At 42.0% G+C, this 15,954-nt stretch overlaps 1 protein-coding gene across 2 annotated transcripts in view; it reads right to left on the minus strand.

Moving 5' to 3' along the window:
- EXOC2 (exocyst complex component 2) overlaps positions 1-15,954 on the minus strand; it is a 156,064-nt gene that overhangs the window by 111,694 nt on the left and 28,416 nt on the right. For both annotated transcript variants that reach the window (XM_059937762.1, XM_059937763.1), the window contains exons 2-4: positions 14,061-14,220; positions 10,001-10,177; positions 7,898-8,024 (exon numbers count right to left, since the gene is read on the minus strand). In XM_059937762.1, the coding sequence (XP_059793745.1) occupies positions 7,898-8,024; positions 10,001-10,177; positions 14,061-14,178 (422 nt within the window). In that variant the 5' untranslated portion in view covers positions 14,179-14,220. The remainder of the gene's footprint in view (positions 1-7,897; positions 8,025-10,000; positions 10,178-14,060; positions 14,221-15,954) is intronic.

A 15,954-nucleotide genomic window follows, 5' to 3' on the forward strand; every position in this document is an offset into this window, starting at 1 on the left:
TTTCTTTGGATAAATACCCAGAAGTGGGACTGCTGGGTCATACGGTAGCTCTATTCTTAATTTTTTGAGGACCTCCCTGCTGTTCTGCACAGTGGCTGCACCAATTTACGTTCCCACCAACAGCGCAGGAGGGTTCCCTTTCCTCCACACCTTTTCCAACACTCGTTATTTGTTGTGAGCCATTCAAGTAACAAGAGAGCCATTCTGACAGGTGTGAGGTGATTTCACTGTGGTTTTGCTTTGCATTTCCCTGATGATTAGTGATGTTCAGCACCTTTTCATGTGCGTGTTGGCATTCGTATGTCTTCTTTGGAAAAATGTCCGGATCCTCTGCCCATTTTTTAATCAGACTGGCTTTTTTTTTTGCTATTGAGTTGTAGGCTTCTTTATATATTTTGGATATTAACCACTTGTCAGATGTGCAAATATAAGCCCCTTATCAGATGTGCAAAATATGTGAAATATTAAAAAAAAAGTCAAACTATAGAAATAGAGCAGGAAAGTGGTTGCCTGGAGGCGGGGGAATAGGGAGAGGGAGAAACTTTCACTCACGAGATGAATAAGGTCTGAGGATCTAATGTGTAATATGTGACTATAGGTGATAATGCCATAGAGAGAACAGAAATTAAATGTTCTCACCAAAAAAAAAAAAAAAAGTAACTATGTGAAGTGATGAATGTGTTAGTTACCGAGATGGTGGGACTCCTTTTACAATGTATACGTATATCAAATCGCTAAGACATACACTTTAAACATCTTACAAATTTGTTAATTATTTCTCAATAAAGCTATAAAAAAAGTTAAAAAACAAAAGGTTATATCCTATACTGTTAGGATGCTTAAACTGGCGGTATTGAAAGATAACAAATCCCAACCATCTAGAACTTCCCACACTTAAAGTTGATCTGATCCTTAAACCTTAGTAATATCTCACCTATAATGCCCTAGGTTGTTGTTTTTACACATGTACAGGGTCTGCTTCATCACAGGATAAAGGCCTGAAGTCTCGGGGGGCTCTACGAGAGGACTCTGCTGCCCCGGGAGCCCCTCCCCACGCCGTCCTCCTCAGGACTCCATGGGCTCTGCACCCCTGTGCGTCCCTTCAAGCACAGCCGGCGGGGCAGGGGCTGACCCTGAGTGCTGGCATTAGTGTGAGTGGCGACATTTGGAAGGGGCCACGTGAGAGCCCTCCACTGAGATCTGAAGCATTAATCCACCCCACCCACTGCACTTCTTGTACACACAGCTCCTTCAAGCACCTAAACGGGTCAAGAGTCTGAAAGGTACTGGATCTCTTGGTCAGAACACTAAGTCCTAGTTCTCAAACCCTCATAATCACCCCTAAGAACGAGTTTATTTTAGAGTGATTTCTTCCTGAAGACATTCAACTCTTACCAATCTTACTGTACATTTAAATTGGAAAAAGAGTGATTAGGAATCAGCCGTACAAGAATAAGACACGTTACATCAAGGATGACAACACTCTGTCACAGAGAGGTCAGACAGCTCGATCCAGACCACACCAGGGGCCCGCCGTCAGCCCGAGAGCCGACATCCCCTGCCCGCTCGCAGACAGAAGCACCTGCAGAGCGGGGCGCCCACGCCTTCACGAGCCCGAACATCAGTAATCCTAAGCAGTGTGCTGACCGTGCTCCCCTTGCTATTGATCGAGTGACTGGGTTTTGACCACAGTGTCTGAGGAAAGAGCTGCTGGAGCATTTCTGGGCAAGGCCTCCACGCTTTTAAGGAGAACTGAGAAGAGACAGTGTCTTTCTGCCCTCAGACTTTACCGAGCTTCATTATTTCCTGGGTATTATTACAGTTTCAACAATACTGGATCTTCATTTTAACACTATTATTTCCTGTGTATTACTGTCGTCGCGACACTAGAAACCTCTAACGCCACTCTGCAGTTATGAAGGAGATCAGTGCGCCTCCAAGGGCAGCAGAACAGCAAACCCAGGCTCCTTACATCTCAGGGACACTTCTGAGCCACGGACTCAGCCAACCGTGGAGTCCACCACCTCTGGACTTTGTATATTATGAGAAAATAAATATCTTTTTTGCTTAAACCAGGATGAATTTTTGTTTCTACTACTCACAGCTGAAGCCATCCTGAGTCAAGAGTCTATCCCAAAATAAGATCTTTTACGCAAACACCTCAAAATGAATGTGAAACAAAGATCCAGAGAAAAGAGACAACGAACGACAACACGGGAAGCAACGATGCTCTGTGGGGAGTGTACCCACAAAAGCAGAGACGGCCCACGGCAGTGGTTTAGGAGTGTACCCACAAAAGCAGAGACGGCCCACGGCAGTGGTTTACAAGTCGGCTAGCGTTGTCGGAATAACCTTGAGGAAGATACTTAACCTCTCTAAGGTTCCATTTATTCATGAGGATAATGGGATCATAATATCTTCCTCTTAGGAATATTTTGAGGATTAAAGTAGGTAATGCAGTGTGGAAGGCTTAGCAGTTTTTGACACGTGATAAACGCTCAAAAATGTTACTTGCTGTTATTTTTATTCTTTCCACTTGGTTCTCTATATTTAACAGACTCTTCATAAGAACCATTTTATTTGGTTCTTGTAACAACGTGAGTTATGTATTCCCATTTTACAGTCAGGAAACAGCCCCAGAGAGGCTGCATGCAAACAGTCAAGAGCAGGACCCCATACTTCTACTGCCAATTAAAGAACCAGAGAATCTCAGGCATGGAAAAAACCCACAACTACAAATCCAGAAAAATAGAAACTGAGGGAGACACTGATTCAGAATGCAGAAAATTGCTAATGGCCTTGGTAACAGCATGAGGAAGGGCAGAAGCACTGTGTCAATGGAGCACGAAGTCTGGAGAGTTAAAACTTAAACCTCTGTCCACAATAACTGGATCTTAGGCTCTGACCCTCCAAGTGAAGTGATGGCTTAACAAGTCAGTAACAGCAAGGTATATTCTGAGTGATTCAAACTAAATCCACACTTTAAACCCACTAACTGGAGGGTGAAAGCAACACGGAGTCTACCATGTAAACATGGGAAGTGTTTTCATTAAGGAACCAACAGTTTCAGCAGCTGACAAGCTTCATGCCCCTACAGCGCACGCTCCCCATTAGATGGCAGTGTGAGCTCAGATTACACCTCCTGAAAAGGATTGGCCATGAAGACCCAGGTACACGGACCTGACCGACCCAGTGGTCAGAAGCAAAATTAACAGGAATGTCCTCAACACAGCAGCGTTCACTTTCAAGTACGAGAACGACTGGCAGTGATGACCCGCGAGCCAGCAAAACAACAAAAACCCTTCTGAGAGAAAGTCTAACTACCCGCGCAGAGGAGCCTGGGTACAGCTGCACCGCTGTGCTCACACCGAGGCGAACACGCTCTCCTGACCTGCAGGTAGAAAGATGGGAGGAAGGGGGGCTCTTCCAAGTGTGTGTCACACTCAATTCTCATAGCTTTCACTCCAGCACCAGTGTTACTCTGCACCTTAAATATTATGAGCTTGTTTTACGTTGTGTTTTTTTCCTTTTTTGGTCTCACACAGTTTCTGGACCTAGGCACTACATCACAGCCCACAAATCTGTTTTCATAACATTTCTAAAAGGTAAATTTACCCAAGGCTTTTCCCTTCCACACTCATACTAAGAATTATTTTGTCACCTTTCCTTGTTTTCTAAATGGAGCAGGAAAACTGGCCACCTTTTCTTTCTATTGGAAAGCCAAACTGATGAGGAGCAAGTCAGACTTGCATTGTTCATAAAACCTACGTGGAAATAAAGATACGAGTGGTGCATCAACTGACTACTCCAGATAGCTCTTCCCAGGTAGTAATTTCACAAAAAGGTTGCAGATCCCATAAAAACAGGAGGGGGAAAAAACAGGAGGGGCAAAGTTCCATTTTAAGGCCCTAACTCCCATGTATGTACTGTCTCCAAAAACATTACTTATAGATATTCTCCTAGTAGGCAAAGAGTACTTTTAAGAAATAAAACATAGTGAAGGCTTTTACTTATTAATATGAACCTGTTTTTACCTTCTTTTTCAGTTAAGTTTGTCTCCATCATAATTTAAGCAGTGCAAAGAATGCATATTTGTGACAGTGTAGTAAATCAGAAATACAGACTTTTTACAAGCAAATCCTAGTCTCAGTGCAAAGTGAAGTTATTTTTTTCTGAGTAATTAGTAACATTTTTATAAGTATCAAGGCACCATGTGTGCAGAACATCAGTTAAAACTCTAGGAATATGCAGGACTTCAGCAGCCGAAGGAGGCCCACAGACGCCAGCTGTTAAGCCTGTGGGCTGGAAGACGGCGGCGTGCACGCTGAGCACGCCGATAAAACCTTCACTGACCTCTGCCTCACGCCCAAGAGCAACGCTGCATTCGGCTACTCGCGCTCGCTGCTCATGGCCCCATGGACTGGCCACGGCGCTGCAGGGCTCCTCCTGGCCCCACCCTGCACATTTGACTGTGGGCTGAGAACTGCCATGAACACTCAGCACTGTAATTACCAGGAGCTGATTCCTCTTCCAGAGGCGACCTCACCGCTTTAGTCTGGTAATTCATTAGGACCATGGTACTTTATAACAAGCAGTCATAATTCTTCAAACCTTCTCAATTAGTATATTCCAACAAGCAAGTAATTAAATCCTGTTATTCCTTCTCTGATGACATTTTTTTAAAAATTAAAAATAGGTCCTCTCCCATCTTTTAATTATAAAAGAAACCCCAAATGACATTAATAAACAGAAATAAAAGACATAGTAAAAGGGAATGCTCTCAAGGATTCTAACCTCAATGTAACACCATTCTCTACAGGGACCAAAGCTTTCATCTAAAAGATATTAGGAGAGTCACGGAAGTAAAACCCACACCAATATTTTAACATCTGCTTTTCCTTTCCTACTCTCTTTTTCTAAAATAAGGCTTCTCTATCTGAGGTCAGACTTCAATAAAACAAATGCAGTTTTCCTGACAGTACCTTTAAAAGGTGAAAAGGAACCTGAAAAAGCATTTTTCTGGCCAAACTATATACTCTTCTTCTTGGTTTCTATACCTTTTCCTACCTTCACCTTCCATTTTCTTGCTTCCTAGTATCTCTACCACTCTTTTTTTTTTTTTAAGTGAATACTGTTGTTGTTGTTTTTAGAATTTATTTATTTTATTTATTTTATTTTTGGCTGCATTGGGTCTTTGTTGCTGCACATGGGCTTTTCTCTAGTTGCAGCGAGCGGAGGCTACTGTTCATTGCGGTGCACGTGCTTCTCATTGCGGTGGCTTCTCTTGTTGTGGCTCACGGGCTCTAGCGCGCAGGCTCAGTAGTTGTGGCGCACGGGCTTAGTTGCTCCGTGGCATGGGGGATCTTCCCGGACCAGCTCGAACCCATGTCCCCTGCATTGGCAGGTGGATTCTTAACCACTGCGCCACCAGGGAAGCCCTCTATCCACCCTTCCTTTTGACCAGAAAACTTGCGAAAGACTTTAAATGGGCAAAAAGATTCCTGGCCATCCTTTCACTGTCTGGAGGGCCTGCCCAGGGTCCCCTGTCTTCCCCCATCCATGCCTTGTCTCTGCTCTGCAGCTCTGTTACAGAAGCAGAAGTGGAGGGGTGATGTTGACCAGGGATGCCTGGCACAGAAATACCTGTCAGGTGAAGATGCAACTGGTTACTGAGCAGGAGAAGCGGCCGCTGTTGCACCTTTCAGCATTCCTCACTGCCCATTATGTCTGTCCTCTGGAATTCCCCCTGAACTGGTTTTAACATTTCACTGGTTTTCCCATTAATTAATGAATTAAATAAAAGCTTGGACATGTGCGCATTTTGTATTTGTATGAGAGTCAAGCTTTTACCTTTTCAGAAACTATCCTTTAGTTATTCCATGGCTGAGCAAATTATTACTGAAACTTTCAAGGAACAACCTGAAAGAAATATTACTGTAAATTTTATCACCATTTAAGCACTTCTTGAATGTACATAATACTATTTTAAGATCTGAATACAATTCATCACCCTGAAATCTTAAGTCATAAGAAGATTCTTTCCCTGGGGGCAGAGCACTGAGTAGCGCACATGTAAGAAGAGCAGGGGATCACGGTGACGACGACGAACATCCAACCAGCACCCACTGCGAGTGAGTGCCCCCACCGCTGAAACGCACACGCCGCGTGACCCAGGCCGCCCAGTCTGCACCTTGAGGAAGCTGAGCAGACTCCAAGTCACCCTGCAAGTAACAGGAGGGCCAAGAGTTAAACTGAGAGAGGGGCTCAGACCCAACTAGACTGCCTCAGAGAAGAAGAAAAACAACTTCTAAAGAGCCAGGCACTTTTAGTGCTTCTGGCTGGTTACCAACGTTACCTCGGGATTATCCCGACATGTATTAAGAAAAAGAGCTGTAAGAGAGAGTTCAAGCCGAACCCCTGTGTGAGTACTGGCAGTAACAGGAACAATCAAGACAATCAAAAAATAAGCGGACATGAAAAGGTAAAGAGATCAAACGAGGGGTGTGTTACATGCTAAACTAAAAATTAAGGAAATTCATTTTATGATAGTAAGTAACCAATTTAATCCTAACTTTGATAGTTCCATCTAAGGCTCAGACAAAAGTCACACCATATTCCTATACTCATTGTACAAAGGTGCAAAACTGTATCTTCCTTACAAAAGGACAATCCAAAGGGCCCTTCTGCTCCACACTTCCTTTGCGGTGGGCCTTGGAAAGAAGCCGAATCCAGGGCACTGAAGCAGGCTACTGAGAGGCTTACTCTCAACCACAAAGTCCATTCATGCAGGAAACTATGCTCAAATAAAGACCCAGCAATTACTTTTCGTTCCTGGACCTTCTTGATCCTTAAACTCTTAATTTATCGGGCACTGAAACCCTTAGAACAGCTCCAGAATGACCCACGCTGGCCAAAGAGCTTCCCAGCTGTGACCCAGGACAGTCCCCGCTCACTAAAAGCTGCCAAACCCCAGGCCTTTTTCAACACAGGACAACTTCCCAAGACAAACACATGCTCCCTCTCTCTCAGCCAGGGCAAACCCCAGCAGGTGAAAAAGCAGCTTACTTTTGATTTACTAATGGTCTTCAAGTGTAGGCTTGAAGGTTAAATATATAAAGATCAGTGGACAACTTTCTCCATACCTAGAAAAACCTAAAATAAAACTATGGCTAAAGCATTAGCAGAACTAATCTGTCGCCTGCAGAAATGCTTATGGAGAAACTTTCGGTAGTAACTTCACCAGCAGAGTCACTAAGGCCAAGAGACAAGTCAGAAACAACTAACATGTTAGGTGAACTGACTAAGGAAGATGCAAGGATAAAGGCACTGATTATAAAATCTATGAAAACACTGTACTAGGGAATTCCAGATTTGGTCCAAGACATCTTGAAAGATTTACCTGCCACAATTCTGGTAAAGTAAGTCTGAATTAAGTATGAATTACAGGTAGGGGTTGTAAGCAAAATGACAAGACTACCTTGGTTCTACTTACGGTCAAATATTTCAAAATCAAAAGCAAAAATCAAGCACATGGAAAATTCTGTTTTAATCTCAAGTACCATCTAAATATTTAAACTTACCAACTCCAGACAACCCATTAATTCTCATATCATTAAAAGTATTAGTTATTCAAAATTTCAAGATACTTTTCCTCTTCACAAAATGTAAACTCAAAAACTGAAGAGGTAAGTAGCTTCTGCCGACAGTTCTAACCAATTGGAAGGTTCGGTCTAGCAAAGCTGACCAAGCTCCAAGAGATGATGCCCGACTCCCAACAACAGTGGTGTCTTCAACTGTGCTTCCCTGGATGTTCCTGGAGCCTGACTCTCTTCACTCTGAGTGCACAGAACTTTTCAGCAGCTAGAAATAAAGACAACGGAGGCAAGGCAGTACTCACTTTTCAATCTCGATGCCGAGTGGATTAGCAGGACGCAGGGACAAGGGAGGAATCCCTTTATTCCTGTCAGTGCGCATGTCATAGTAATTCATCTCATCAACCCACACAGCAGACTGATCCAAAATACCTACCAAATGAGGAGCACAGCCTTAATAAGATACACACTCCCCAGGCACTAAGTCTTACCATTCTGCTTTACTGTTGAAAGACCTAATACAGAATGCATGCTACAGTAATTTTTTAAAGATTTGAAGGCACAAAAGCTCCAGATTTTTTTTTTTAAATGGCTGGTAGCTTAATTAAAACCACTAAAAAATCTATAAAAAGGCAAAAATAACATCTCTTGATTGCACTGTACCATTATTCAATACAGAAGACAAGTTAAGCCTCTGAGAAAAAGTTCTGCTAAAACAAATGTATTTTACAAATAATAAGCAGTACAATTAATTTGGTACATCAACAAAATACCCAACAAACCTTATATCAATATAAAGAAATCAAACAACTTCCACGGAATGCACGGCTTGTGTGATGGAAATGACTAGGATATTCAGGAAAAACAAAATATAATCTCTGAAAACAGTACCCTCTTTCCTGTGGCTCGGACCGGGCCGCAACAGAGGCTGGGCAGTGTGCGAGGGGGCGGAGCAGAGCGCAGGGCCGGGGGACCAGAGGGCTCCTTGTGAGCCTTCTAACTCTATGGGCACCCACAGGTCTGCCAGGATGATGCAAGGAAGCTCTGCCAGAGGGTAAGCTCAGGCCCAGACACTCCCAGGTTCAGGTCTATAGGCCTTTCCTGAGCCTGTGCTGTGCTGAGTCCTGGGCAGAGAGTTTTAGCATAAAATCAATATTTTCAAATAAGTTTTCTTCATCTGCTGTATAAACATGATACAAGATGATGCTGGATTCTGTCAAAATGTTTTTAAGTTTCTCCAGAAAACTGGAAACAAGTTCCTGCTTTAATTTCACAGTTTGGTTTTCAAAGACATTAAATAAAAGTGAGTAAACAAAAACAAGAATATTGTACGTATATATGTTTGCATACACACATGTACATAAATGTAAATTCCATTTTTGGTTTTCCCTTAAATTCCTCAAATTTTTATTAAAAAGAATCGAGGAATTTAAGGATATAATGCTGAAGAAAGGCTTTATGCTCTAAGACAGAAAACAAAATTTGCAAAACTCTTTGCTTTTCTATATGAGAAGTACGGCCTGGGTTTAATTATGCCTGTGATAGTCCTACATTATACAAATATTTATCAAGTACGGACCATGTGCAAGTCATTACAGGACCACAAAGATGAATCTGACAGTATTCTTACTTTAGCAGAGGAGATGCCACATACATAAAGAGCTAGGAAACGAATAATTAAAAACACTAATTTATGCAGCCCTTAGTTTGTGTGAGGACCTATGCTAAGCACTTTCTCCAATGTTCTAACTCATTCAGTCCTCTGAGGTAGGTGGTTCTGTGACTCCACTCCACCCACAGCTGACTGCTCGTGTGATCAGTCCCGGCTTCTCAGACCAAGCTCTTTGCCCCAAGGCAAGGAAGCACGGGTTCAGGGCACAAAGGGAACACAGGAGGGGCTCTAGAGCACAAGAAGAGTGTGATTTCTAGTTTGGAGGCCAGAGGCACACCTAGGTGGGCAACATCTTGTCAGGGCCTCAAAGGACTCAGAAAGTGAAGGAAAACGGAACATTATTTAGGTATTACTGGCTAATTTGGCCAAACCAGGTATGTATTTCACCTCAAATCTTATCTGTATCACAGCAAGAAATGCAATTATTGTATGCAAGATCAAGAAACTAAAATTGGCATTTCGACATGTTAAATGAACAGATTTTACACAGGACAGAACAACAGTTCTTCCAATGCTTATCATCCTTAGAGTTTACCGTTAGCTCAGCAAACTGCCTTTTCAAAAGTAATGCAAACTTTAACCAATATCCCATTCCTGAAAAAATAAACATAAACTGAATCTAAGTTAATGACATATGAGAGTAAGTAAATTTTATACTAATTTACCAGTTGTCAATTTTAAAAGACAAAACCCACTTTTATTTTCTTCTTTAGAGTAAAGTCATGGGAGATGATACCTATTTTCTCAGGTCTGAGCAGCTTGAAGGAGACTGTGGAGGTTCCTTTGCCACCTGACTTGGTTGTGACAATAATGTCTCCTTTGTCGTTCTTGGCCTGTCCCACGCGACATACAATTTTACTTGTAGACATCCACTCTGCTGTCAGAAGGCAATTGTGCCCACAAATTGTCAGACCTGAAAGTAAAAGCATGCATGTAACAAAGTCCAAAAGAACGGCTATTTCATGAAAAGACAATTCTTCTGTTAGTATCGCCAGGCCTTTTTCATGAACTGAAAAACAGAACTAGAAATAGCATTTCCTGGTACGTCAGTTAGTTATTTCTATTCTTCAATATACCCAATATTATTTGCAAATAAACGATTGTCTCTACTGAATTTGTCTGTTTTTTCTCTAATATTTAAGACTTCTTTTAGATTATATTTAAGTTTCTTCAAACATCATTGGAATTAGAAAATAATAACCATAATAATGTCTAGGCACTCCAGATTACTTAACTATGAGAATCTTAGATTGCTTTCATAGGTATTAGAAAGGAAATTATTGTTATTTTTAGAAGTCCAAGTTAGTGCTATAAAGCTCTAAAGTGTATTAATAAATGTGTACATCATTCCCTAAAAAAAATATTTATCATCTTCCTGAAAATAATCCGCACATACTTTTCCTAGTGTTCAATTATACATGATATTACAGAATGAACTGAAGTTGGTAGTTTATGTTAAGCACAGCCTGGAGTCTGTTAAATCAGTAACTGTTCTCAGGCATTACTGGATTACTAGTGCATTTTTCATGTCTGCTTTATCACTCCTGCAACGGCGGTCCACGCTGCCTAAATGTTTCCCTCATGGTCCTGTTGCTGTACTACACTCTGCTCCCAAAATCTCAGCCCGCGCCTGGCATCTCTGCCCAGACCCATGTGAACTGTGATGCAGACAGGGAAGACATGGCCCCAGGCAGAGGACCATCATCCCACCACATGCATTTCTGCAAAACAGAAACCAATGTGATAAACATTCATGGAGAAAATAGACTGAAGTGTATTCAGCAAACACCCAGACACTCGCACCTTCTTTTCTCATCATTTAACTTTTGATACAGCTCGGCAGTCAAGTTTAGCAAATGCAAGTTTTTTTGTTTTTTTGTTTTTAATCAGGTACCAGGAACACCTCAACTTAGGCCGAATTCGGTTGAAAAAATGTAGGGAGGGATTCAAGTCATCTTTTGTTACAACTTAAAGCACTATTTAGTAAGAATGTTATATTAACCATAAAGGAATAAAAACAACTCCACTTTCAAGACGTTTATTGAAATAATTAATTTCAGAGATTTCCCTAAGACATCTATTATTATTTATTCATGTAAGGAATTCAGTTTTTCTAATGACAGCACTTCAAAGTTCCTTTAGGACTAAGTTTTCCACTGGCTTTTTAAATGTGTAATGACATTTACACATTTTTAAATGCATTCATAATTCAAAATTATTTTTCAAAATAGGAGTGTTTGTTAGTTTTCTTGATACTCAATTTTTATTATGAAAAATTTAAGCCATTTAAGAGGTTGAAAGCACCCCCTGGAACTCCTCTCCATCTCCAAGGTAAGCCTGTGAAACACTTCAATACATACAGTGCTCAGATAATTTTTATGTACACATAAATTAGTCTCTGTATTTTTTTTATATAAATGGGAAATGTTTTAATTTATGAACTGTTTAGTTATAGATGGTATATATTTCAATATCACTCCAGGTCAATGCATAACTTGATATTTTTAAATTTTACAATATCAAAAAGATTTTTGTGATTTAAATACTAACTTTAGAAAGGAAATAATGCAACCCAATGTCAGGACTTAATGTATTAAAGTTCCTAATATAAGTCCCCTGCTGGGGAGCTATCTTACGATTAAAACTGAGAAATGGGAGATTTCAGATATACAGACATAAAGTCTTAAAAACATGTTCAGATGAGCAAACATGTATGATATCCATGATGATGCAACTTTGGGAAAAACACCCGGAATAACAGTTTATTCATCTCGTTGTAGCTGCTATCAAGGTTCCTCAGATTTAATATCTGTTCCGCATTTTAACTAAAAAAGTTAATAATCACCATATAATTTAAAACATAGATTTAAACAGATCATTTTAAATGCATGGAAATTAAATAAGATCATACGATCTATTTCTTAAACATGTTTTGCTAAGAAATCTGCTTCATGAAATATAACATCTTTTTTTTTTTAAAGTAACTTGTAGAATTCCAAATAAAGTGTTTTTGTAGTATTTTACTTGGCTAGTGTAGATGTCACCGGAGTTAAAATAAAAAACACTTACATTATTTAGTAGGCTAAGTTTGCTTTTTTAAAAAGTGGTTTCTTGGCAATACATGGGCAGGCTGAAAGCTACACTAGCAGGTTTGTAAAAGTCGAGCGCGCTCAGTCAAATAGGAACCGCACTGCCCAAAGCTAAAGCGAGCTCGGCATTCACGCTGACGGGCAGCAGTCACGTGTGAGGCCTCAGTGACTGCCGGTTAAACTGAACCTCCGTCCAGATGGTCTATTTCCATGAATTCTAGGGATTTTTCCACTTTGGATAAAGAACAACCTGGAATGAGCTTTGTCAAGAACCAAGACATAGGATAAGAAAGACTACCTTCATAAGGATAATAAACTTAAGTTTTATTTACTGAAGAATCAAAAACCGTAGCTAGAGAAAACAGTATAAAATGAGACACAGTTAAGTGACACTAGTGAAAAGAACGAGCTGGGGAGGGCAAGACTCAGTAATTAACCATGGTGCCCAGCTCTAATCAACTTTCTCTTTTCCAAGGGATTTCTGGATGGCCAAAAAACAATGTGTCAACCAGCAGCTATAATGCAAGAAAAACAAGCTCCAACTCATAATCTCTAGTATTTACCAAGGGGTCCTTCATAAATTATGAAATGAGTCAAGAGAATGTCTGAATCCAAATAAATTAATGTGTGGGAAATCAGAATACACATTCAGCAGCACATACTGAGGTGCCTCCCTTCCTTATTCTGAATGTATCTGAAAATCTATCTGTATCTGCACACCCTCATGCAGAGTTCACATGAAAATAACCCAAACTGACCACACACCGATATTTATGGTTTGCTCTCTATCCTGGCCGTGCCTGACACTCATCTGTGTTTTAAAAAAAGCAATGATGAGGCTCTATCTTTACAGACTGAGACTTAGCAGCTAAGGCAAGAGCATTTTTTTAAGTTCTAGAGAAGATGAAGACAAGCCAGGTGAGAACCACTGACAGACCAGAATACTGAAATAACCAGCAGGAAAGGGTCTCCCCCAGAGGAAGGGGGCACACTGCAAACCAAAATCAAAAAACACTTATGCAGTGCCAAGTGGATGCAGAGTGTTCTATCGCTCGCATCCTTGGGCTTAAGAAGATAAACAGCATAAACTGATCCTAAAAACTAAAATGTAGCTTGCTCTGAATATGTAAACATTAGGGGAACCTAATGAAAACCATGGGTGGGCATGAGTTTGCAGAGAGCCTGTGGCTGTTAAGTCTGGAGGCTCGGTGCTCCCGCCCCAATGGGCATCGGGTGCAGACAAATGCCCACCGGTCCCAGGGTGCGGCCGGGCAGAGCGCACAGGCTCCTCTGGGTGGAGGGAATTTGGATTTGGTTCCGAGAGCAATAAGGAACAGAAGAGGCCTAGTTCACCCGGCACCTGAGAAGAGCAGACAGCCGTATGAGGGGAGGCCAGAAGAGCTGGGCGGCTGTTTTGGCAGTCTTGGCAGGAGAGGCCAACCCCGAGGAAAGGAGGCAAACCTCGGCTGTGGGGGACTTTCTCAAGGACCAGGCGAAAGACAATACGGGCAAGATCTGACAAAATAATGATTTTAACAGAAAAATCAGAAAACCAAATAATTCTTTCATGTCTATTCAGATCATCCTGTACAGACCTCAGGGGTGTTTTTCTATCACCTTCACTATTTCAAAACAGTATATCTTGCCTCAGTTGCCCAACATAAAAATGCATTCACCATGAACACACAGCATCGTCCCTGCCCTTACCTATGAGGTCAGCTGGCTCAGCTCCCAGGTTTTCTCCTCTAATCGTGACCTTTGTCCACGGGATTCCTTCATTTGGAGAGATGCCTGTCACAAGGGGGGGTTGTCGTGATCGAGACATTCTGCTTGTTGAGGAAAGCAGAGGTCAAGCTACAGAAGTAATCTGTAGAAGAGAAAGGAAAAAAGGGTTAGTGCCAACTGAGATGAGCAGCAACTAGAAATGCCAGAACTAGACATTCAGTACCAAAACACAGCAGTATTCTGCAAACATACAGTGCTGGGTTTTTTAGCTGTCAGTTAGTCTGTCTGCCAACAATTCCTGCACATGACGGTGAGTAAGGACACTAGCTAGTACTGGGAGGGAGACATCAAGAACATAAACTTCTGATGTAAGGACAGACAGAACCTAAGGTCCCCCGGAGCTCCATGCCACCACCTGTTGCACCCAAAGTATATGCTGGAAGTTCCTGAAGGAGCACATTCTGAACTAATCAGATTCATAAAATTAAAGAACATCTCCATTCTCATAGCTGTACTGAATTTCATTTTATTTTTGTATTAGACTTAGTGTAGCAACTCTTTTAAATGTGTTCAAATCAATACACTGACATTTTCGACACGCAGACAGGAGCAGAGACTTGCTAACTGTCCCAATGCGGAGCCGGCAGAAGTGCAGCTTCTGAGTTCAGATGCCCTGCGCTCTAGTCCTGGCACTCTAATTCCGCTCCAAACCTCTGTTTTCATATATGGACACTGCGGCCAGTAACAGAACCTTCCATAAGGCTACAACAAAGATCAGATACATAATACCAGCAAAGCAGAGCACCTAGCGCACAGTAGGCAACCAGGAAATGAGAAAACCTCACTAATAAACCCACAGAACTCCTCAAGTGCTCAAGGCTTCAGATGCTCCAGAAGACAAGGGAAGGGTGGGTTCAGAGAAAAACAGCTGCTGGTTGTCTGTCTTTTCACAGAGTGAAGTTAGACAGTGGCCCCTGCCTTCACCCCACCATCAGCCAGATCAGTTCAATCTCTCACAAAACCAAACAGAAGGGACCAGGACTGAGGGACAGACACCAGGCACAGAGAGGAGGGTGCCAACCCTCTCACCCAACTCCACTCTGTCCGGGTAACAAGAATCACTCTGGAGAAACTAAGGAGCCCTGGAAAGAGAGAACCGAAGACTCTAACATGGAAGGGTCCTCCCAGAAAGGACTACTTGCAGCCACGTCACCCAAGGAAAAGCATATACAGACCAACTCTGCCCATGCACAGACTAAACAAGCAGCTGTCACAGCCTCATCCTAAAAGGCACAAGGACAAAGACTGTAAGGTGGTCAAGGGAAATACGTGAGCGAGAGATGAAAGTCAGATTAAAAAAACAGATCCAGGGCTTCCCTGGTGGTGCAGTGGTTAAGAATCTGCCTGCTAATGCAAGGGACACGAGTTCAAGCCCTGGCCCGCGAAGATTCCACGTGCCGCGGAGCAACTAAGCCCGTGTGCCACAACTACTGAGCCTGCGTTCTAGAGCCCGCAAGCCACAACTACTGAGCCCACACGCCACAACTACTGAAGGCTGCGTGCCTAGAGCCTGTGCTCCGCAACAAGAGAAGCCACGACAATGAGGAGCCCATGCACCACAACGAAGAGTAGCCCCCGCTCACAACTAGAGAAAGCCCGTGCACAGCAAGTAAGACCCAATGCAGCCAAAACTAAAAAAACAAACAAATACATTTTAAAAAAATAAAAAAATAAAGAAAGATCCAGAGGGAACAGAGATAAGGCTACGGGCTAAAGTGCTTCCCTGCAAATTACGTTGAAGTCCTAATCCAGGACCTCAGAATGTGACTGTATTTAGAGATCGGGACTTTAAAGAGGTGGTTAAGGTAAAATGAAG

This window comes from Balaenoptera ricei, chromosome 11 (assembly GCF_028023285.1).
Source record: "Balaenoptera ricei isolate mBalRic1 chromosome 11, mBalRic1.hap2, whole genome shotgun sequence".
NCBI lineage: Eukaryota > Metazoa > Chordata > Mammalia > Artiodactyla > Balaenopteridae > Balaenoptera > Balaenoptera ricei.